The 23,842-nt window shown below is 41.1% G+C and overlaps 1 protein-coding gene across 1 annotated transcript in view; it reads left to right on the forward strand.

Annotated features, from left to right (window-relative positions):
• C4_1H18orf63 (chromosome 4_1 C18orf63 homolog) overlaps nucleotides 1-23,842 on the forward strand; it is a 1,615,038-nt gene that overhangs the window by 437,995 nt on the left and 1,153,201 nt on the right. The window contains exon 4 of the mRNA XM_086966887.1: nucleotides 3,514-3,625. Within this exon, the coding sequence (XP_086823013.1) occupies nucleotides 3,514-3,625 (112 nt within the window). The remainder of the gene's footprint in view (nucleotides 1-3,513; nucleotides 3,626-23,842) is intronic.

A 23,842-nucleotide genomic window follows, 5' to 3' on the forward strand; every position in this document is an offset into this window, starting at 1 on the left:
GCTACTGGTAGTCAGCCAGTGCAGCCCTTGTACAGACTTCACAAACTGCCCATGACGTACAGTTAGACTCATAATTTCCCAAGACTGTGGAATGGTAAAACAGTTTCTGTTTCCTCTTACATTTTCACCTTTTTAGCCAACAGAATCCTTAAAAAATGGCAGATTGGCATTGGGATTAGTTTCAGCACATTCTTCAGATTTAGAGTCAAAACAATACTCAACCCTACATGTTACTTCACATCTCACAGTACTCACTTTTACGTTTAAAAAAATAAAGGACCAATTGTATGAAGTTTTTTCAGCTGGTAAACGGCCTGATTCGTGACCTGAAAAATGAATTTTTAAATGTACAAAGGCCTAATTGCGAATCGGTAAGGTATTACCTAATCACAAATTGAGTTTGCAAGTCGCTATTAGGAAGGGGCGTGCCAAGGGCATCCTTTCCCAATAGCAAGTCGGACTGGTATTTGTGAATATTTTGTGACTGGGAATGAAGTCGCAAAACATTCACAGTTACTACCAACCTCAAGTTGGTGGTACCCCATTCGCAAACATGAAGAGGTCCCCAAGGGACCCCGTCCCCTTTGTGAATGTGGGCAGCAACATATCTTAAGAGGAGGCAGTGGTCCAGCGGAAAAGGAAACTTTTAATTTTACTTTTCCAGAATGCATTTAAAAATAATAAAAATATGTTTTATTTAACAAGCATTGAGATAGCCAATAGGTCTCGCCTTTGGGACCTTGTAAGTAAAAAAAAAACTGAAGTGTAAGACTTCACGTTTACATTTACTACATCCTAAATACGAAGTAAAGGCAAACGTGAAACAAGAGTCACTGTTTTGAGAGCAGATACACTGCTACATTTTGTGATGGAAGTCTGCAGCTCTTTCTTCCAGAGTACCACATAACATAGAGAGCAAAAAATTGAACTCAGCACGTAGAATAGTGTACAGTATGTGAGAAGAAGTTCTGATTTGCCAAGTGTATGCGTGCTTTTTTGGAGATATAATTGATCCCTTTAGGATTTCCTACAACAGTTTATGGGAGACCTGCTCAAAGAGTCACGGACAGATTTCTAGGAAATTATAATTGAATGCATGATGGACTCAAATCATCTCACCTTGCAGCAGACTTTGCCAGTGTAGGTTCTCATGGTTTTTGCCATGGTCTTTCCTCAAGGAGGTATTTCTGGCTTTGTCTTACAGGCTTAAAGCCAGACGGCCAACAACACGCACTCAGCCTGCCGGCCCCCAACTTGCATCTTTTCCAGGAAACACCTTGTTCGGCATTCGCTCTGCTGAAGAGATGCAGCAGATGAAGATGGAGATAATGAAGGAGTAGGAGTCATCTAGGGTACGGCCCCATAAATGATAGTGTAAAAAATAAGGCTACAGGTGCCATGAGAGATGGTGCTTCCAAAGGATGGTTCAAACCCATTGGTGGCCACACTAGTTCCAACCTGAGCAAAAATCAGATACGGCTGATGAAATGGCTATTTTGCACATAGTATCCTACTTTTCCATTATATTCAAACTGATCCAAATGCCCCTGACAAAAATGATAAAATATTGGCTGAAGGGACTTGCTTAAAGGAGCAGTAGTGCCACTTGTTTAGCCTCTATAACCTATAGCCGCTCTGTCAACATTTTCTGTTTTCTTTCACTTTTTCTTTAACCCCTTCACTGCGGAGGCTATTCCGCCGCAGTGCTAAGGGGCGGGGCGGCCGCGTGGCGGCCGCATGCTGGTGACGGAACCGCTCCGTCACCAGCGTCGGTTGAGCTGTGCTTGTGACGGAGCGGTTCCGTCATGGCCCGCCCCGCTCAATAAAACGCCCAGCGCAGGCGCGAAATTCGTGCCGCGCAGGCACGCCGAGCGGGCCATGACGGAACCGCTCCGTGATCAGCACAGCACACCCGTAGCTGATGACGGAGCGGTTCCGTCATCAGCACTTAAGGGGTTAAAAAAAGGTTGTGTCATTCTTTTATTCATTCTTTGAGTATAGCAGTTTGTAAGTAAATAAACTGAAATGGCCAATTTATCCTGCAGAGAGGCTTTTCTACAGAAAAGGTTTTACACTTAGATATTCATTTTTAAATATACTCTGGCATCCAACAGGTGAGCAAGACTATCCAGTGCTTATGATTGCTCTGTAATGAAGAAGGAGAGCTAGGACTGCAAGCAAGTAACCTTACTTGTCCCAGCCTTCATGCCACATACCACTACAAAACAGTTTTGCCTAGTGGGCCTATATTTACCAGCATAAAAGAAGCATGTTACTTATGATTAAACATGGATGCTGCGATTGTATGAAAGAACACATCTTAAATGTTGCAGTTTCAAACAGTATGCCCATTGCATATTTCGAATAGAAAACATTGAGGGGGTCTGCACTGGTAGCTGTTTCACCAGGTGCTATTGCAGAGGCATATAAATAGCCAGAAAGGTAATGAAACGTAGGAGCATATCTATAAGAAAATGCTGGTGCGCTGTGTTACGCCAAATTTGGCAACACCACGCTTTTGCATTTTCAAAACGCTGGGATGTGCCATATTTTCAAAAATGCGCACACCCCTGTGTTTCCCCTAGTGCAGCGCTAACAAATCAGCCTAGCTCCAGTGAAGGCACCCTGCTGCCATGTTGCAGGGTGCCTGCGCTGCAGGGGCAATTGTTTATGTGCAGGAAGGGGCACCTTCCTGCACATAAACAATCAATAATTGTGATTTGCTCTTTCTATGTGTGCTGCAGAATGCAGCACACATAATAGGAACAAATAACAAGGAGAAATTAATAATTTGTCCTCATATAGCCATTCTTAGACCAGGTATTACCTGGCGTTCGTTTTTGGCACTGCCCCATCCTTGTAAATCTGGGGCAGCATCAAAAAGCAATGGGTGTTGCGGTGGAATTCCCACAGCAACACCCATTGCCCACTCCTATGCCGTAGTTACTGCTGCAGAAAGGGGCATATTTATAAGGGGCTGTTATGTCATGTTAAGTGGCTTAGCGCCACCTTGTAAATATGGGGAAAAGCACAATGACACTGGAGTGTCAAATAAAAAAGTGATGCTCCGGTGGCGAAAGGGGCTTGTAAATATGCCCTTTAGTATTATTTTCTCTTTAATTGCCATCATACAGCCAACTATGATGCAAGTGGCTAACACCAGTGATAGAAGTATATAGAATAAGATGCATAAAATTATAGCTCGTATTTTTTGTTATGAGAGTGAAAATATTTGCTTGCAAGGGCCAATGGCTGAATGTTCATGGAGCGGTTGGACTTTCATATAGAAAACTACTCGCCTATTGTTGGTAATTGCCTTGTACCCTGCATGAATGTCTCATTAATTTAGCACTTATTAATTCTAGATTTTGCTGTACATGTTGTCTTCTAATGTATATTTTTTTTGCTATTGGCATGACGTACAGTAAAACCAAATAGAAGCAAACGCATGATTGGGAACATTAGGGCATGGTATTTGAATTAGTCTTCGCATTGTTTTTTGTGTTTTATTAGATGGATCCTCCTTTGAGAGTAACCCCAGCTTTGTTGCAGACCTGCCTCTCATACACACTTACAGCTCGACTTGCCCCTACTTGGAACAAAGCTGGCCATCTTCTGATCCAAGGTAATCTTTATAGATGGGTCTGGATTTTAATATTTCTAGTAAAATAGAGTTGCAAACTTTGATGAATCTATTAAATGAGATGGATTCTGTTTATTTCTCTTAACAGAATATCTTTAACTCTAGCTAACATTTGATTGATAAAAGCATATTTTGGTGGATGTGGTGCTGGAACCAGGTGGTAGAGGTGTTCTTACAATACCCTTTGTTTATTGAGAAACTGTAATTACTAGTGTTCCTTTTCTGTGACTATATGTTTTTAAACTACATGTCCAATTATGTGTTTTAAGACGTGGTATTGCTGTAAAAATGGCAAAAGAAATTCCCTTTCTAACTTGGCGTGGATTGCGCTGTGCTAATCCTATGCTTAAAAACATTGATAGAAAAGCAGACATTTGAGGTGAGCAAATTCAGAGTGTGACTGGTGTTGTAGGGTGCTCTATATAGGAGCTGCTCTCCACCTAAACTTGGGAACTACCCAGAGTTCTCTGCTTAATTTTTGCATAATTTATGCAGCACTCTATGCATGAAAGGGTATTGTTTTGACTTATGCTGGGTTCTCCTTTATGTCTGAACAAAGCTAATTTCTGAAAAGCTATAATGATGCTGAAACACATGTCAGGGGTTGCTGTTATTCATTTCAGCTTGACTTCGATGATGTTTTACCAATCCAAAGCTGTAATACTGTGCCTGGAGTTGTAAAAGGCTTTTGTCATTTTACAGATCATTGTGAATGGCACTGTGCTAATCCTATGCTTAAAGAATTTGCTGCTGAAATGACAAAAGTTCTTTGGGCCAGATGTATGATGCATTTTACCACTCGCAAACGGCTCATCAGGCTGTTTGCGACTGGCAAAATGCTTTTTGGCATGTACAAAAGGCAAAATGTGACTCAATAACTTGTTACCAAATCGCATTTTGCTTTTGTGATTCGATATTAGGAAGGGGCGTGTTTAGGGAATCCCTTCCTAATACTGAATACCACTGGTGTGTAGGAATGTTTTGCGACAGGGAATGTTGTCGCAAAACATTTGCAGTTACCACCAATTTCAAGTTGGTAGTATCCCATACGCAAATGGGAAGGGTCCCCAAGTGACCTCTTCCCTTTTGTTAATGTATGCAAAAACTGTTTTTAAGAGCAGGAAGTGGTGCCACGGACCATTGCCTGCTCTTAAAAAATGAAAAGAAAACTTTTAATTTTGCTTTTTGTATCGCATCCAGTTTTCCTTTTAGGAAAATGGTCTGCTATACAAAAAAGATTGCTATATTTCAAAGCAATTCAGAAAAGGGGGTGGTGATGAACAGAGTGTCTGAATTAAGCAGACCACTCTTACCCAGTCCAAAGATCAGGGCTTGATCCATCACCGTTATTTATCTCACTGCACCATCCCAGCTCAGAACCTGGCTACATGCAAATCAGTCTGTCCCTGGCCCAGTGCATCATGGGAACAGGGCAGACTAAACTACCAAGCCAATTCTTCACCAGAAAGGAGACAAGCTACCGGGGACCGGTTTCTGGCATTTCAGCCTTCTTCGGCCCGGCTTGCTTGAATCCTGATGGTGCAATGAGAAAGGGACTCATGTCTGAGTATACCCTGCCACACCTATAGTGGCCAAAAATGATTCAGAAAAGGGGGTGGTGATGAACAGAGTGTCTGAATTAAGCAGACCACTCTTACCCAGTCCAAAGATCAGGGCTTGATCCATCACCGTTATTTATCTCACTGCACCATCCCAGCTCAGAACCTGGCTATATGCAAATCAGTCTGTCCCTGGCCCAGTGCATCATGGGAACAGGGCAGACTAAACTACCAAGCCAATTCTTCACCAGAAAGGAGACAAGCTACCGGGGACCGGTTTCTGGCATTTCAGCCTTCTTCGGCCCGGCTTGCTTGAATCCTGATGGTGCAGTGAGAAAGGGACTCATGTCTGAGTATACCCTGCCACACCTATAGTGGCCAAAAACGATTCAGAAAAGGGGGTGGTGATGAACAGAGTGTCTGAATTAAGCAGACCACTCTTACTCAGTCCAAAGGTCAGGGCTTGATCCATCACCGTTATTTATCTCACTGCACCATCCCAGCTCAGAACCTGGCTATATGCAAATCAGTCTGTCCCTGGCCCAGTGCATCATGGGAACAGGGCAGACTAAACTACCAAGCCAATTCTTCACCAGAAAGGAGACAAGCTACCGGGGACCGGTTTCTGGCATTTCAGCCTTCTTCGGCCCGGCTTGCTTGAATCCTGATGGTGCAGTGAGAAAGGGACTCATGTCTGAGTATACCCTGCCACACCTATAGTGGCCAAAAACGATTCAGAAAAGGGGGTGGTGATGAATAGAGTGTCTGAATTAAGCAGACCACTCTTACCCTGTCCAAAGATCAGGGCTTGATCCATCACCGTTATTTATCTCACTGCACCATCCCAGCTCAGAACCTGGCTATATGCAAATCAGTCTGTCCCTGGCCCAGTGCATCATGGGAACAGGGCAGACTAAACTACCAAGCCAATTCTTCACCAGAAAGGAGACAAGCTACCGGGGACCGGTTTCTGGCATTTCAGCCTTCTTCGGCCCGGCTTGCTTGAATCCTGATGGTGCAGTGAAAAAGGGACTCATGTCTGAGTATACCCTGCCACACCTATAGTGGCCAAAAACGATTCAGAAAAGGGGGTGGTGATGAACAGAGTGTCTGAATTAAGCAGACCACTTTTACCCAGTCCAAAGATCAGGGCTTGATCCATCACCGTTATTTATCTCACTGCACCACCCCAGCTCAGAACCTGGCTATATGCAAATCAGTCTGTCCCTGGCCCAGTGCGATTTTTGGGATTTCTAATGGGTCGCAAATCGTGACTTATCTCATTAATATTATTGAGGTAGGTCATTTGCGACACACTGAGAATTGCAGAAAGTGTTCAACACACTTTTGTGCCTGCCGTTTTGGGATTTCCTAATTGCAAATAAATCGTAAGCGATTTGCAATTAGAAAATCGCAAATCATTTTCTTAGTACATTTGGTCCTTTGTCTCTTTTCATCTTGGCATACCCCTCTGATCATGGGAGGTATGCGCCGTACCCGGGGGAACTATACCGTACCTGTTTCGTCGCGAACTCTGCTTTTACGGCTTTTTTCCACTCCTGTAGAAAAAGGGTCGTACGGTGCGTACCCGACACGTATCGTACTTGCTGGGTCGTATAAACCAGCCGCTAACCGTACAGATTTTGTGTACAGCGGGCTCCGAGTGAGATTCGTATGGAGATTAGAGTCGTACGGTCTCTGTACGACTCGTACGGAGTCCAGCTCCTGGTACGAATCATACTTCGTCGTACGTACGAGGGACATTGCAGGGTACGATTCGTACGGGAAAAATGCTCCTAACGGATATTCGGAGCGCTCTTTACCAGATCGGAATCGGCCCCTGAGGGTCGCTAGTGTTGTAGGTTGCTTTATACAGGAGCTGCTGTCCACCTAAACTTGGGAACTACCCAGCGTTCTCTGCTCCTTTTTTTTGCAAAATGCATGCAGCACTCTATGTCTGAAAGGGTATTGTTTTGACTTATGCTGGGTGCTCCTTTGTGTCTGGACAAAGCTAAACCTCTCTGAAGAGCTATAATGATAACAAAACAGGGGTCAGGGGTTGCTTTCATTCATTTCAGCTAGGCCCAGATGGTATTTTACCAATCCAAAGTTGCAATATATATGTATATATATATATATATATATATATATATATATATATATATATTACTTACTGGCGGTCGCCAGTAGGTAGTTATAGTTTGGATTGGCTACCATAGGAAATCCGCAACATTCTATTGGGAATAACTCTGGCGCTGGTTGAGGAATTTGTGTGTAATTTTCCAATATTTTGGCCAGCTCCGCTGCGCTCCTTCCCTGAAAGTTTTTGGGGGATTCGTGAAGTGGGGGCTGACAAGTCTACAGCCCGAACCGCTGAATGGAATTACGCCAAACTTGGCAAAAATGTAGGGACTGGTACGCAGATGTGCCTTTGCTATGTTTGGTGAAAATTGCTTCAGTGGTTTTTACAAAAATTAACTTCAAAAACACATATATATCTATAGGCGCTCTCCAAGCGTTCACAGGTGCGCGTACCGGGGAGTGCACCCGGCGCGCTACGGGAGTGCGCGAGCGGAAAGCTGATTGGCTGTCGGGTGTCTGTCAACATTCTAAACAGTCCGGAGAGTCCGCCATCTTGTGTCTCGGTAGAATCGAGACACAAGAGGTGAAAAAGAAAGGGGAAAATATTAAAAGTGGGCAGAGTAGACACCCCCTGACGCCCTAGGTTTTCTCAGGGGGGCAGGGGGGCCTAGAAGGACCTTGAAGGGCAAAAAACCTTTTTTTTTTGTTGAAATTTTCGCGGGGTAAGCGTTGGCGGCGCTCCCCGGTACGCTCTCCGGTACGCGCACCAGGTGCGCACCACAGGGGAAAACAGTGTAAAAGATAGAGTAAAAAAATAAAGTAGAGTGTTTAGAGGAAAGTGATGCATTGCTGGAGTGTGTCACAAAAATGATGCAACTCCAGCAATGTATCCTTTCACATGGGGCTAGTCCCATGTGAAAGGGCCTGTGTCAGTCTTACGCCTGCTGTGAGGCAGGCGCAAGATTAAGACGCAACAGCATTGTAAAAGGGATGCAGTGAAATCTCATAGATTTCACTGCGTCACTTCTACGACCCTTCCTTACGTCAATATGCCCCCTTTGCATACATTACAAATGGCGCAGGTATAATGTGGCGCAGGGGTTTACAAAGTGACACATGTACCTAGATGCGTCACTTTGTAAATATGACTCAACAAGGTGCATTTTTTACACCACTGGTGCGTCACAAAAAGTGACGCACCTGCGGCATAAAAGTGACGCATGGCCTCATAAATGAGGCCTTCAGTCTTCTACACATGCGTCATATTTAATGTATGACGCATTATGTTGCAAGGAGTTACAGATACTTCAGTATTTCTGACATATCTGTAAGCGCAAAAGTGATGCATTGCTGGAGTGTGTCACAAAAGTGACGCAACTCCAGCAATGCATCCTTTCATATGGGGCCAGCCCCATGTGAAAGGGCCTGCGTCAGTCTTATGCCTGCTTTGAGGCAGGTGCAAGATTTTGACGCAACGGTGTCCTAAAAGTGACGCATTGAAATCTCATAGATTTCACTGCGTCACTTCTACGACCCTTTCTTGCGTCAATATGCCCCCTTTGCATACATTACACCTGGCGCAGGTATAATGTGGTGCAGGGGTTTAGAAAGTGATGCATATACCTAGATGCGTCACTTTGTAAATATGACTCAACAAGGTGCATTTTTTACGCCACTGGTTCGTCACAAAAAGTGACGCACCGGCGGCGTAAAAGTGACGCATGGCCTCATAAATGAGGCCTTCAGTCAGTCAGTCAGTCAGTCAGTAAAATTTCCAGCTAACTATAACTGGTGTGAAACCTATGGTTTTTTCAGAGAATATATATATATACCTAGTTTCTATAGGAAAATCATTTTTTGATTTGCTAATAACTTTGGCTTTGTTTGATGAATCTTTGAGAACTTCTCCCCCAAAAAAGTCTATCCAGGTCAGCTCCTATCCTGATTCGTCAAGTGGGGGCTGAGAAAAAAGGGGGGTTCCAAAACACGTTTTCCCCATGTTAATTTCCATAGGAAATTTTGCGACGAGCTACAGCCCCAACTGCTGAACGAATTACCCCAAATTTGGCAGAAAGGTAGAGCCTGGTTCAGAAAGCGACCTTTTTTGATAATAGTGTAAATCCGTTCAGTAATTTTTTAGAAATTTAAAAAATAAGATTAAAAAAAAATACATTTCCCATAAGAAACTTTGTGCAAGGCTACAGCCAAAACTACTGAACTGAATTACCCCAAATTTGGTAAAAAGATAGTGCTTGGATCATAAAGCGGCCTTTTTTTTAAATGGTGTAAATCCGTTCAGTAGTTGGTGAGAAATCAGAAAAATAAAAGTTTTGATATCTGGGCACGAGCTTCACTGTGATTGGGTGTCAACACTCCAAACCATGAAGTGTTGGCAGCCATCTTGTGGCTCGGTAGAAGCGAGTCACCAGAAAACAGAGAAACAAAGATATAAAACAAGAGAAGGGGGCAGGGTAGAAACACCCTGACCCCCTAGGCCTGCTTAGGGGGTCCCAGAAGGACCCCCAGGACCAAAAAAAGATTATTATTTTTTTTTTAATTTCGGTGCGTTTGCACAGTGTTGCAGGTAGGCATGGGCGGAAAATCCGTTCCGCTCGCGGATTTTGCGGATTTTCGGGAAATCCGCAATCCGCGAGATTTGCGAATCTCCCGCAAAATCCGCAAATCCGCGAGCAGCGGATTTTGCTCGCACTGCTCGCACTGTTCGCGTGAGTTCGCGTGAGTTCGCGCCCCGCGAATAAGTGCAAAATTGCAGAAATACGATTTTAGCAAAACTGAAAGTAACTACTTACCAGGTTCAAAAGTTCAGGCTCATCATTAGTAGCCATTTCCTGTAGTGCTTCCTGAGGGGCCCCTCCAGAGTTCAGTTGCCAGTTGAAACTATTATGTGACCCTGCTCTGAACCTCAGAATAGTTACACATATGCCACAAAGGTCCTGAATTACAGCTAAGGGAGACAAGCAGGAGCCAGGCTGGAAGTTAAAATCCATTAATCAGCCCCTAATTCATTATTGTCAGTTGGGGCAGGGCAGGTGTTGTAACTAATTTTGCAACAATGAAAGCACTTAGCAAGTGCAAAAGATCACTAATCAGGGCGCACTAAGGAAGCAGGTGCCAGCTAAAAAAATATTCTGTGACACATTAATCAGCCCCAAATTAATTCAGGTCACTTGAGGCAGGGAAGGTGTGCTTTGCTTTGCCGAAAATAATGTACACTGAGGGTGTGGTGATGAAACAGAGGGTGGCATGGGTGGGCCAGAGGGTGGCATGAGTAGTCAGAGAGTGGCAGTGGTGACAGAGAGTGGCAGTGATGAAGAAGAGTGTCCCAAACAGGCTGGACACGTAGAAACAACAAGTTTGCGAAACTTGCGACCCGACAGGTAAGTTCGCAATTTGCGAAAGTGTACAAAACCCTCGCGAACTGGCAGAAACACGGGCGAACACAAAAAAAAAAATCCGCAAATTCGCGGGAATTCGCGGATTTTGCGGATTGCGAATCCGCAAATCAGCAAAATTCGCGAACGCGAGATCTGCAAAATTCGCTCATGCTTAGTTGCAGGGAGGGGCGGGTCTGACATAGCAATTGTGCAAACACACCCCCTGGCACATTGTAAATTGGGGGATTAAGTCCCCTTCAAACCTGATGGTCCCTGGGGGTGAACTAGTCCACCAGGTACCTCCAGTATGTGCCAGGGAGCTGCGTTGCAGAGAGGTGTTGAGAGGCCACGCCCCTTTTTACACCTTTCTGCAACGCAGCTCTGTGGTGTTTACTGGAGGTAGCTGGTGGGCTAGTTGGCCCCTAGGGACCCTCAGGTATCAAGCCGACTTAATCCCCCAATTTACAACGCACCAGGGAGTGCGTTTGCACAGTGGTGCAGGGAGGGGGCGTGGCCTGAAGTGACAAGTGTGCAAACGCACCCTGGATGTGGATGATGTCAACAGTGATGTAACTTGAGATGTCATCAGTGATGTTACTGACCATGTAATGAATGATGTAATATGTGACGTCATCAGCAGTGCATTGCGGGGACGCAAGTTATAGTTAGCTGAACTAACTATAAAGGGGGAATTTCTATGGTTTTGTACGAGTGAAATGTCCAACTAACTATAACGTCCCTGAAACCTATCGTTTTTTCAGTGAATTTATATATATATATACATATATATATATCACAACTTTTCCCAACCAAAATCCTCTTGAAGCGGATCGACGGGTACGGACTCCAGCAATTGTGCTTAAATCATCTTTATTTACTCACTCCAACTCGCCATTATGCATTTCGGTCACTGCACGTGACCTTGATCACATGAGGAAACGCTGCAAATCATGATGTTTAAATCTATTGTGTCATCATGTCACATGATAGGAGTGCCTATAATCACTGACTGTTTGATAGTAAGGCATATGTTGCAAAAAATACAGCTTACAGCATTTTGTAAATTCTGTTTTAAACATGAAATGGTTAATCCTTTTTTCACAAGTCATTTATAAAAACAAATATGTATAATCATATGTATACCTATACACAGAAAAAGGAATAAACGATGATATCATCAATCAATTCAATAAATAATTAAATATATAGATAAAATGCATAAACCTATTTACTAGATATTAATATTGCTCATATGTGGGATGACCTGTATCTCTCTGCATAGTGCTTTTAGTGTCATTGTCTTACCTACACATAAACATGATTATTAACTCAGGAAATGATTGTGTTTTTTTTAATTTGATTACAATCTTTCCTATTTTTGCCTTGTGGTCATACTGATTTAATCTTCAATGTTTTACCACTTGTTTCTCTTTAAGTTTATGCCGTCTTATTATATCACAAAGTGCTGATGTGCAATTGACAAAGTTTGTCACTACTTTCATAAAGTGCTAAGTGTTGCCCAAAGTGCTAAGTGCGTACAATTTTTTAAAGTGCATGTGTTCTCCAATAATTATATAAAAAATAGTTAAATAGCTGTTTAAAAGACATATAAAAACATCGTATAGCAGCTAGGTGTTAAGTGCAGAGGCTGGATGCTCTCTTATCAAAATTTTCTGTCTGCGATTCCTTCAGATTTCCTATTTGTGTAATTGGGGAAAGAGAAAAATCTGACTTTGTTCCATTTCTCATGTCTCTTTACCTTTGTATTCTCCTTATTTGTTTGTGCAAAATTATTTTACCTTTTGGAGAAATAAATGGTATGATCCTGTACCATGTTAGTTTGTCATGTTAAGATGGTTCTGTTATGTCGTGATACATTTCTAGAGCGTGTTTATACTAAATTTCGACAGCATCTAAAATTAATTTGATAAAACCTTCACAAAACTTCCATAACATTTCATTAAAATTTCATAAACATTTCATAGGAATATCATAAATAACCCCACAAAACTCATTATAGTATTAACCTACAACACCCTGTATTTTATCACATGTATGTTACAAAAAACTTCACATAAAAAACTTTACGTACAACTTTTTCTACAGGAAATTGTGTAACTCTTCACTGTTGTTCAACTTAAACGGTGACTTAGAGTCCAGTTCTAAAATAATTTTTGACTCTAATCTTCTAAGCGCTTTTTCTCTATTACCCCCACGCCTAAGAGGTGGTATAGATTCAATTATGCAGTAGGTTAAACACTGGAGACCATTATGATGTATAGCCTTAAAGTGCCTGGCTCCAGGATTTATTTGATCAGAATTCACTATTGCTCTTAAGTGCGGAAGTATTCTTACATGCACCTGCAGCTTGGTGCTACCCACAATACTGCGGGCTGCAGGTGCATTTCAGCACATAAACTGCATACTCAGTGTGGCAGTTATAATTTTCTTTTAACAGTGTGGGTTCTGTGTTGAATGGGGTAGTGTATTCTGTGGTAGTGACCCCAAATGTGCTTGCCCTGCACGATGTGCATTTGAAAAACATTTTTTGGTTTGAGCCATGATTTATTGGGGTTGATCTCTGAACTATTTTTGACCAACATGGACCTCATTGATAGAGCCCACCTGAATGTTAGTATTGGCTTTTTCTGATTTTTTTGTGCCTAAATAGTGTCTGTTAGTACTATTGGCCAATTTCTGTTAATTATGCTTCCGATTTTAATTTCCTACCTGCTGTAGCTAGTTATTAGCCTGATCGTAGTGCCCTCTACATTTGTCTCCTTGGTTGTGGTTCTCAATTGGAAAGGGATTGTCTCTTTCATGTTGGTCTTTCTCTTCTGATTGTTCTCCTCTAGGTTCGCATTGACTTTTGTTATGGCCTGAAGTATAGTTTGACTATAACCTCGCTGTGAGATTCTGGTAATTGTTTCTTGATGGCATCTTTCTAACTCAGTTTCTGTGCTGCATATTTTCCGTAATCTTAATAGTTCCCCATAAGGTATACTATTAATGAGATGCTTTGGGTGGAAACTTATTGCATGGAGCGTTGAGTTTCCTGCAGTGATTTTACGATGTAATGTTGTTTCCAGTTTGTGTTGTCCTTTATAAACTGTAACATCTAAAAAATCCACAGAATACTCGTAAATGTGGGCAGTGAATTCTAAGTTGAAATTGTTTGCATTGATTGTTTGTGCAAAACTTTTTGCGCTGTCCACATTGCCATGCCACACTATAAAAGCATCATTAATGAACCTCATCCATTGAACAATATGATTGTCCAACAAAACAGAATGTTCTCTTCTGAGGACATGCTCCTCCCACCAACCTACATGTAAAAATGCATAACTGGGGGAGAAGCAGGCCCCCATCGCAACTCCTCATATTTGTCTAAACATCTCTTTTCCCCCCAAAAAAAAATATTGTGTAAACACCATGATATTAATTCCAGCAACATTTTGTTGTGTTTTAACATTCCTATTGCATGAGTATTTAGAAAATGTTTTATTGCATTGAGACCCACTGAATGTTCTATACTTGTATAGAGTGAAGTAATATCAAGCGTCATTAGAATGTATTCATCACTCCATGTTGTGTCCTGTAATTTTCTAATAAAGTCTTCCGTATCTTTAAGATAAGATGGCATATTCTGAACAAATTCTTGCAAGTAAAATTCCACATATTGCGATATCTTTTCCGGCACGCTGCTCCTTGCCGAGATGATTGGTCTTCCTGGTACTGGTAGTGTCTCTTTGTGGATTTTCGGTATAAGGTACATGATTGGGAGTATTGGATGTTCTTTGCACAGGAAACCAAATTCTTTCTTCTTCTTTCAAAAGAACCTGATCCAGAGGGTAAAACTTTTTTTTTTGTAAATACTAAGAACTGTATAAATAAAGTAAGCAACTGTATGATGAAGAAGTCAAAGCTCCTTGATAAGTATAATGAGAGAATTAGAGAGTTCTTTATATATGCTGATTCATTGACTAATGGCTAGACTGAAAATTCAAACTTGGAATATTGGGGGTCTATTAAATAGGGAAAAACAACGTTGATTATGTGAATTAATAAAACTTAATCCTGTAGACATTTTATGTATACAAGAGACTCATATTCCATGGGTAAAAAGATCACAACTGAGGCTCAGAGGATATAATTTTTTAGCCGTCTCTACCCAAACATCAAATATAAGAGGGGTGGCGATTCTCGCCAAAACTTATCTTGGCCAACCTATATGTGCTGCTTCTGATCCACATGGTAGATGGGCAATAGCGAAATTAGCAAATGGTTTGATTATCTGCACGATTTATGGTTCTAATCAGGACGATCCGACAGTATTCTCACTACTTGAAGTTGAGCTTGCAACCTGGCAAGGCTCGCTAGTAATCTGTGGGGATTTTAACATCTCTCTAAAAACACATGTATTTAAAGATCAAAATAACCATAATCTGCAGAATTATGTAGGACGCAAACCTAAAGTATATAAGGCTATCAGGAGACTCACAAATAGTTTGGGACTAGTAGATATATGGGGTGTTAAGAATCAGCAGGACTCAGGATGTACATACTTTTCCCACCCACACCAAAAACATGTCCGTATAGATTATTTTTTCTCTACTAGGGATTTGGTGGCTAAGGCAGCAATTAATAAACATCCTAAGATCATATCTGATCACAATGCTTTGGTTCTCACACTGACAGTTGGCGATCGAAAGCAACCTCGACAGTGGTCATTTGATCGAAAACTGTTGGTCGATAATGAATACATTAAACACATTAAAAAAATGGACGGAGGAATTTTTTGATATCAACCGCTTTAGTGCCTCCAAAAACACTGTATGGGATTCCTTTAAATCTGCCCTTAGGGGCGAGACCATTAGCTACCAAGCTAGAGTGAGAGAGCTAAATAAGAATGACTTCAATGCTAAAGTAATAGCCTTGGCTAAGGCAGAGGAAGATCATACCACAGCTATTTCCCATGGGGCAGATGCTACACAGTCAATGTATTTAGTTACTCTATTAAAAAATGAGCTAAACAACAACCTTAGCCAAAAAGCAGCTCAGACCTACAGTGCTCATAGGAGAGATATTTATGAGAATGGGGAAAAAGTGGGGAGGCAGTTGGCATTACACACCCGGCAAAGGAATGTTTCCAATCAGATAAAATTGATAACCGACAATTCTAAATCATATACTCAGGCAGATGAGATCACTTCGTTATTTCAGCAGTATTATCAGAATCTATATACGGAAGACTCTACCCCTCTATTAAATACAGAATATGAGTTTCTGAGTAACTTTATTAATAATACCGAGGGTGTAAAAGGATTAGATGATACTACACGCCAGGATCTGGAAAGGGAAATCACCTTAGATGAGGTTTTACTATCTCTAACCTCACTTGCTTCGGGCAAAGCAGCCGGTCCCGATAAGTTACCGATAGACCTATATAAAATTCTGAGCCCTCAGCTGGGTCCAATACTTCATGATCTTTTTTTAGGTATTCAATGGAATGGGATAACCCCTGACTCCTGGAATAATACAAATATAATTGTCTTCCCCAAAAAAGGAAAATCACCTCAGCAATTAAAGTCATACCGTCCCATTTCATTAATTAACGCGGATTCCAAATTATATGGCAAGGTGTTAGCCACGAGACTTAGTAGTGTTATTGAACAAATCGTCTCCCCATGGCAACATGGCTTTGTACCTGGCAAAGGAACAACGGACCATACATCTAGGGTAATTGCCTTGTTTGATGCATGACAGTCACGGGGGGCCGAATGTCAATGATATTATTAGATGCCGAGAAGGCGTTTGATCGCGTCTCGTGGAAATTCCTGTGGGCAATTATGCAATTAAACAATTTCGGCCCCAAATTTATTAAAGCGATAAGATCAATGTACTTATCTCCTAAAGCTAAAGTACAATTGATGGGATCTGAATCTGACGATATCAGTATAACTAGAGGTATGAGGCAAGGGTGTCCTTGCTCCCCCTTATTATTTGCTTTATATATTAATCCTTTGATTTTGAAACTTATTGAGAGCCCCATTATTACCCCAATCGTTCTTGGCCCGTTTTCTACTAAAGTATTTGCATATGCTGATGATATCGCGGTCTTAACATCGAACCCGATTGAGGCTATGGTGGAAATTGAGGCTATAACTACAGAATATGGCATTTATTCTGGATATTCTTTAAACAAAAGGAAGACAATTGTATTATGTACCGACAACATCGACTATAATGATCAAAGGAGAGCTGCAAATGCTACTTATCTAGGAATTGTCATTACTCCCACTGTTAAAAATATAATTAATCATAACTTCATTCCACTGATTCAAAATATTACAAAAGATTTGGATAGAGTAAATGGGCTCCACTTGTCTATTATAGGGCGAGCCAATTTCCTTAAAATGAATATACTTCCTAAATGCCTTTACCTGTTTCGAGTAATTCCACTGGCTATTGATCCTAAGATCTTAAAAACTCTTGAATCCCTTATGATTAAGTTTGTTTGGCAACTTGGTAAAATCCGAAGGTCTCACAAGTTAATGTCTTTGCCTAGCGAAAGAGGTGGGTTGGCAATACCCAATACTAATACCCAATACTAGTATGTATCACTGGGCCGCACTTCTTAAACAAATGACCCCACTGATTAGCTCTAACGGAAGGGTATCACCCCCTGATAATAATATTCCACCCTCAATATATGAGCTATTACTAGGGGACAAGGCCAATGGATTGTTCTTACAACAGATTGAGGCACGGGATTACACCAATGATTGGAAATATGAAATTATAAATGGGGCATTAAAGGCATTAAAGGTTTGGGGCAAAGTTACTAAACACTTGCACATTAGTAAATGGAATAGGTATACCTCTTTGTGATATACGAAGGCGACCCTGCCATTTTCAAATGACATCATAGCAAGGAAATGGAAGAGACTTGGAATCCTGCGTGTTAAAGATTTTCTGGTACATGATCTAGAAACTACTTTTATAGATGTTAAGGATAAATATCATCTCTCTAACGGGGACTACATTAAATATGTGCAAATATATACAAACCTCAAGGCTAAGGGACCTACCCTTGGGCTACAGAAAATAGATCTGTTGGAGGCTATTAATAGGTCTAATACACGAATTGGTGTTATATATAATCTTCTCCTTGTTAATGTACAAGATGATTTGGAAAAAACTGAATCTAGCTGGGCAGCAAAACTTAGTAATCCCAATGTTGACATATATAAAAGTCTAGAGCTGAGCCAACGACTTTTTAGGACTGGCAACCTTAAAGCTCAAACATATAAAACCATCTTTGGCCTCTATTATACACCCGCTAAATTGTATTCTTGGGGTAAAAGGGAAAATGATTTATGGCCAAGATGTACACAAGGACCAGCTAACTTAATACATATGCTAAGCAGTTGCCCCAAACTCACTCAAATCAAACATATGATTGCTGATTACTGGGAGGTGCTGTTTGGCTATAACCTTTCAGGAACAGATTCATTGTTTGTTTTAGGATATGATTCATCGATCGCTCTATCAAAGAATGAGCAAAATGTATTATTCATAGGTACGGCGGTACTTAGAATTATTTTGTCGGCCCGCTGGAAAGAAGCCGAACCACCAAGCTTCCAGATTTGGCTGGCTCGTTTTCTAGCTGTTTTCACCTTCGAGAGAGCCATATACTCTACAAGAGGGCTTAAATGGAAAAGAATGGGCGAATCGATTTGGTCTCCAGTTTTGAGCTGGAAAGCAGGATTAAATCCATCTATCTAGATTTTTTTTTTTTTTTGATGGGATAGAAGTCAACATATAACCTATAATATATGTAACAGAATATTATCCAAAAAAGAAAATGCTTGCTATTTAATGTAATATATTTTGTGAATCATTGGGGGAAGTCTCTGGCTCATCAAAGGTCTTCTATTACCTATTGTATCAAATATTGTTTTTATTCTATTATTCTTTCTTTCTTATCAATGTGAAACCCTTTAATATGAATATGATTATGACTATGATTATGAAGGTTTATGATTTCAACTTGTACTCTTCTCTAGTATGCTTTTTTTTTGTCATTTCTCTGTTATGTACCTGTCTGGATTGAGTTCAATAAAAAAAAAAAAAAGGAAACCAAATTCTTCCTTTGTGATTAGTCCTTGTCTTTTCCATTGTGATAAATCTTTTTTAAGTTGTTCCTTTGTGATGTTGTAGTGTCTGCTGCTTGTTCGTTCATAACATGATTTCTGTAGTAGGGGACCTCTGTGTATAGTCAAAATCATGTGAACAGTCCCGCCCATGTGCGTGGACCCCGGAGCAATCGAAATAGTCTCTTAAGTTGTCCTCTTCTGCAATGCTGCATAGACACTTAAGAGAAATCAAAGACAAATAATGCAGCCGGAAATTAACAAGGCTACTCTGGCCAATACTTCATCCTGACGTGAAAAGGATAGCCAGATCACACTCAAATTTAAACATTTAGCTAAGTTTAACACATAGAGAAACTCCCCTTCACAAAAATCCTTTGTCATGATGGAGAGGAAGGGTTGGACAGACAAGCCCCATAGGCTGCCATTATTTGTCTGTAAATGGAACCCTCCGGAGACCCTCGGTATCCCAGAGGCTAGTTACTTTCAGTTATTTTTTCCTGCTCCTGCTAGCAGGACCCTGGAGCATTGAGCTCTACTTTTGGTGGTATATCTTGAATTATTTGTTCTTTTTTTGCTAGTTTGAGTGTTTCACTCGACGTCTGAGCCTTTACCTTCCTTTTGCTGTCTTTTTGGGACAGTTTAGAAACTCTTTTCTTGTCAAAATGCCATCTTTATTTGACAAGTGCCCAGAGTGTGGCAGGAAGAAGGCCAAATCGGACTCTCATAGGGTTTGTATACTCTGTCTTCCTTCAACTCATGTTCCTGACTTCTGTGTCATCTGCAAGTCCTTCTCCAGGAGGACCCTGCGTGACAGGGAGGAGATTTGTCTTCAAGGCCCGAAGTAGAGAAGACAGCAGGCTGCAGGTGGGCCATCTGGTCGTGGAGAGAGCCTTTCCTCTTCCACAGCCCCTGCTTTGGCCTCTGGGAGGCTCCCAGTAGGAAGAAGGCTCAGAAGCGACGCAGGTCCCGGTCGACGTCGAAGGCGACAACGTAGAGGCCAGGTATGACTACCAAATGCTCCCCGTCGACCCAGGCTCCGGGCCTAAACGACGTCAAAGTTCGATGTCGAGGGGAAGGACGTCAAGACTTTCGGATGAGGTCGACGCCGAGGACTTCACAGAGGATTACCTTTAGGACCTTATGCATCTCGCACAAAATAATGCAAGGCAGGGGCCCCCTGATTCTGACACCCCTCATTAAACCCCACCAGTCTAACAAACATCTCAGATCAGACTCCCTCTCCCTCGCCAGCGTTCCGAGAATAAAAAAGTCCCGATCCGGGGGGCGCTTGTTCTCTTACAACGCCCCAAAACTATGGAACGCCCTCCCACTCGCCATGCGGAGAGAACACAACCACCTGGCCTTTCGGAGACAATTAAAAACTTGGCTATTCCCATAAACCTGTAACTTTCTACCCTCCCCTCTGGAATCGAGGTCAAGTCAGCGCTGGGATGCCCTAGGGTAGCTACGCGCTTTATAAATCCCAACTCAAACTCAAACTCAAACTGCATGGTTAGCAAAATATTGCCATCCGATCTCTGTAGATTTTCCTTCTGGATATCCTTGTTGTGTTGTCCCTCAATTTTCTGTTGGAGACCTTCTTTACTAGTAAAATACTTTTTGAGTTTTCATTTTCTAATAAATTTAATAATGTCCACTCTTGTTTGTCCATAATTAAAATTGCTCTTGGTTCATAATGAAATTTCCTCTCTGGACAAAATGATAATCCTAGTGAAAGAATGTGGATTTCTGCTTTGTTGAGCGTAACTTCTGATAGGTTTATGACTGTAATGTCCTTCACTCTTACTTTTGCCTCCATTGTTGCCTTTTGTTTTTTGGTTTTACCACATTTCCTCCTTTCTCTTCTCCTTTTGTTTCTCCTTTTTCTTGTGTCTTTGGAGTATTCCGTGGCCTTAGGGTTTGTCTCCTGTCCAAGCTTAAACAATCCTTATCTTCCGCCACCGTAAGTCTTCCCTTATCCATATTTGCACTGGTTGTTGCAGTTACTCCATCCTCCGATTCCCTCTCCTTGTTTAGGAGCTCAAGTCTGAGGTGGACGCTGCTTCATTTGTATCTCTCATACCTATGTTATGGATGTTAAGACCTGCTGGATTTGTCTCCACGAACCGCTGGCATTTGGCATTGTCAAATTTGCATGTGAATGTAAATATCTGGCCTGTTTCCTAGTCAATTTTAACCCGATTACATTTGAAAGACTTCTTTATTTTGATGGTATCTTAGTGCTTCTTCAGTCATGCCTTAATTTCATTTCTCATCTTGCTAATATTTTCTTGATTTTCACATTTATCCAGATCACTGTTTAATTTGTCTATTTCCTTGATCAGTTCTTCTCGTTCCATTAGTACATATTTTATAATTTTTTTTTACCAATCTCATAGATGCATCTGAATTGCTTTCTTCGCACTCAGTTAACATTTTGAGGTTTGAGTTGTCAAAGCTTGGTGCGAGTATGATCCTGAGTCCTCTAGGTACTCTCCCTGCTTTCTCATATTTCTACAGGGACTTTTGCTTCCACCACTTTGTGATTTCTGTGCGCATTTTTTTTTAACTTTGATATAAAAGCAGACGTTTGGAGTGAGCAAATTCAGTGTTGCTGGTGTTGCTGGGTGCTCTATACAGGAGCTGCTCTCCATCTAAACTTTGGAACTACGCAGTGTTCTCTGCTCCTTTTTTGCATATATTTCTGTAAATTCACATTATCTTTCTCAGTTATGTGAGAATGAAGTATGACATTCTCAGTAAAACATGTACATCCAACAAGGGCAGAGACTGTCAGTTGATTCCTTTGTGCTCTACTGCAGATTCCCAGAGTGTTTTAAAGAACAACTAGAGCGCTAACAGTCCTACTCATGACAAACGCATTGCACACCTGAAGCCATCTTGATTGGACTAAAGTGGTAACTCTTAAAACATTTCATTTAAAAAAGAACAAAATGAGGGTGTTCATTTTGCCATAGAAAGTATGATTAGTGCTGCAGAAAGAAAAATTAGGGCACATTTTGAGTGACTTCTCAAATCCTCTTCTATTTCATTATCAAATTCTGACATGCAGACTGAAACATGCACTTTCAATACCAGCAGCAGACTTCCTTGGTGAGCAGTAGTGTTACTACAGTGATCTAATAAGCAACTAGAGCACTAACATTCTGAATTTATGGCAAATGTGTGACACATCTGAATGCCTACTTGATGGATTTATAGTAAAAAACTGAAAGTATTTCCTACTAAGGAGACTGTAGTAAATTAGAAAATTAGGAAACTTCATAACAAATAAGTCTCCCAAGATGGCCACCAGAGACAAAAGAGCCCATATGTAGCACAATTATCATCCAGATGTAGCCCAAGTATAGCCCAATGACAGAATGTCCCAGAGTGTTCTAAAGAACAACTAGAGCGCTAACAGTCTTACTTATGACAAAAGTATTGCACATCTGAAGCCATCTTGATTGGAATAAAGTGGTAACATTTAAAACATTTAATTTGCAAAGGAACAAAATGAGGGGTTCCTTTCGCCATAGAAATTATGATTAGTGCTGCAGAAAGAAAAATGAGGACACATTTTGACTTCTCAAATCTTCTTTTATTTCATTACAAAATTCTGACATGCAGATTGAAAAATGCACTTTGAATACCAACATCAGACTTCCCTGGTGAGCAGTAGCCTAACTACGGTGATCTAATGAGAAACTAGAGTGCTAACATTTAGAATTTATGGCAAATGTGTGACACATCTGAATGCCTTCTTGATGGAACCAAAGTAAAAACTGAAAGTATTTCCTGCTGAGGAGACTGCAGTAAATGAGGAAATTAGGAAACTTCATAACAAATAAGTCTCCCAAGATGGCCACCAGAGACAAAAGAGCCCAAATGTAGCACAAATATCATCCAGATGTAGCCCACGTATAGCTCAATTACAGAATATCCCAAAGGGTTCTTAAGAACAACTAGAGCGCTTACTGTCTTACTTATAACAAAAGTATGGCACACCTGAAGTCATCTTGATTGGAATAAACTGGTAACACTTAAACATTTAATTTTATAAGGAACACAACGAGGGGGTGCATTTTGCCATAGAAATTATGATTTGTGCCGAAGAAAGAAAAATGAGGGCACATTTTGAGTGACTTCTCAAATCCTCTACTATTTCATAAAATAATTCTGACATGCAGGCTGAAACATGCACTTTTAATACCAGCAGCAGACTTCGTGGTGAGCAGTAGGCTTTACTACAGTGATCTAATGAGCAACTAGAGTGCTAACATTCAGAATTTATGGCAAATGTGTGACATATCTGAACACCTTCTTGGTGGAATCAAAGTACAAAACTGAAAGCATTTCCTACTGAGGAGACTGCAGTAAATGAGGAAATTAGGAAACTTCATAACAAATAAATCTCCCAAGATGGCCACCAGAGACAAAAGAGCCCAAATGTAGCACAAATATCACCCAGATGTAGCCCACATGTAGCCCAATGACAGAAGTGTGCAAAACACTTTTATTTTTTGTTTCGCAGTTTTATATAGTGCAGACTTGTCAGGTATTGGAGTGCTTTACATGAGCATTGGTTACATCACACAAGAACAAATTCATTTTGGTTGTAGACATGGGGAGATTAAGTGATTTGACCAGAATCACAGAATGTCGAGCTGAAGCAGAAACTCAAACCTGGTTCCCCAGTTGCAAAGTCTGCAGCTCTGGAAGTAACACCGCATCCTCTCCCCTAAGTGCAACATTTAATCAAGTGCTCAACTGGATAAAAAAACATACAGATAACAAATAATTTAAAAGTGCTTTGTCGCTATTTGAAAACTCAGAAAATATGTCCTCATTTTAGTTTTTTAGAGCACTAACCATAATTTTGATGCAAATAAGCCCCTCTCATGTACGTAATTTCTAAAGGAAATGCTCCAGGTATTACAGTTTTGATTACATTAAGATGACGTCAGGCGTTGCACACTTTTGTAATAAATATAGAATGTTAGC

Source organism: Lissotriton vulgaris, chromosome 4_1 (genome assembly GCF_964263255.1).
Source record: "Lissotriton vulgaris chromosome 4_1, aLisVul1.2, whole genome shotgun sequence".
In the NCBI taxonomy this organism is placed as follows: Eukaryota; Metazoa; Chordata; class Amphibia; order Caudata; family Salamandridae; genus Lissotriton; species Lissotriton vulgaris.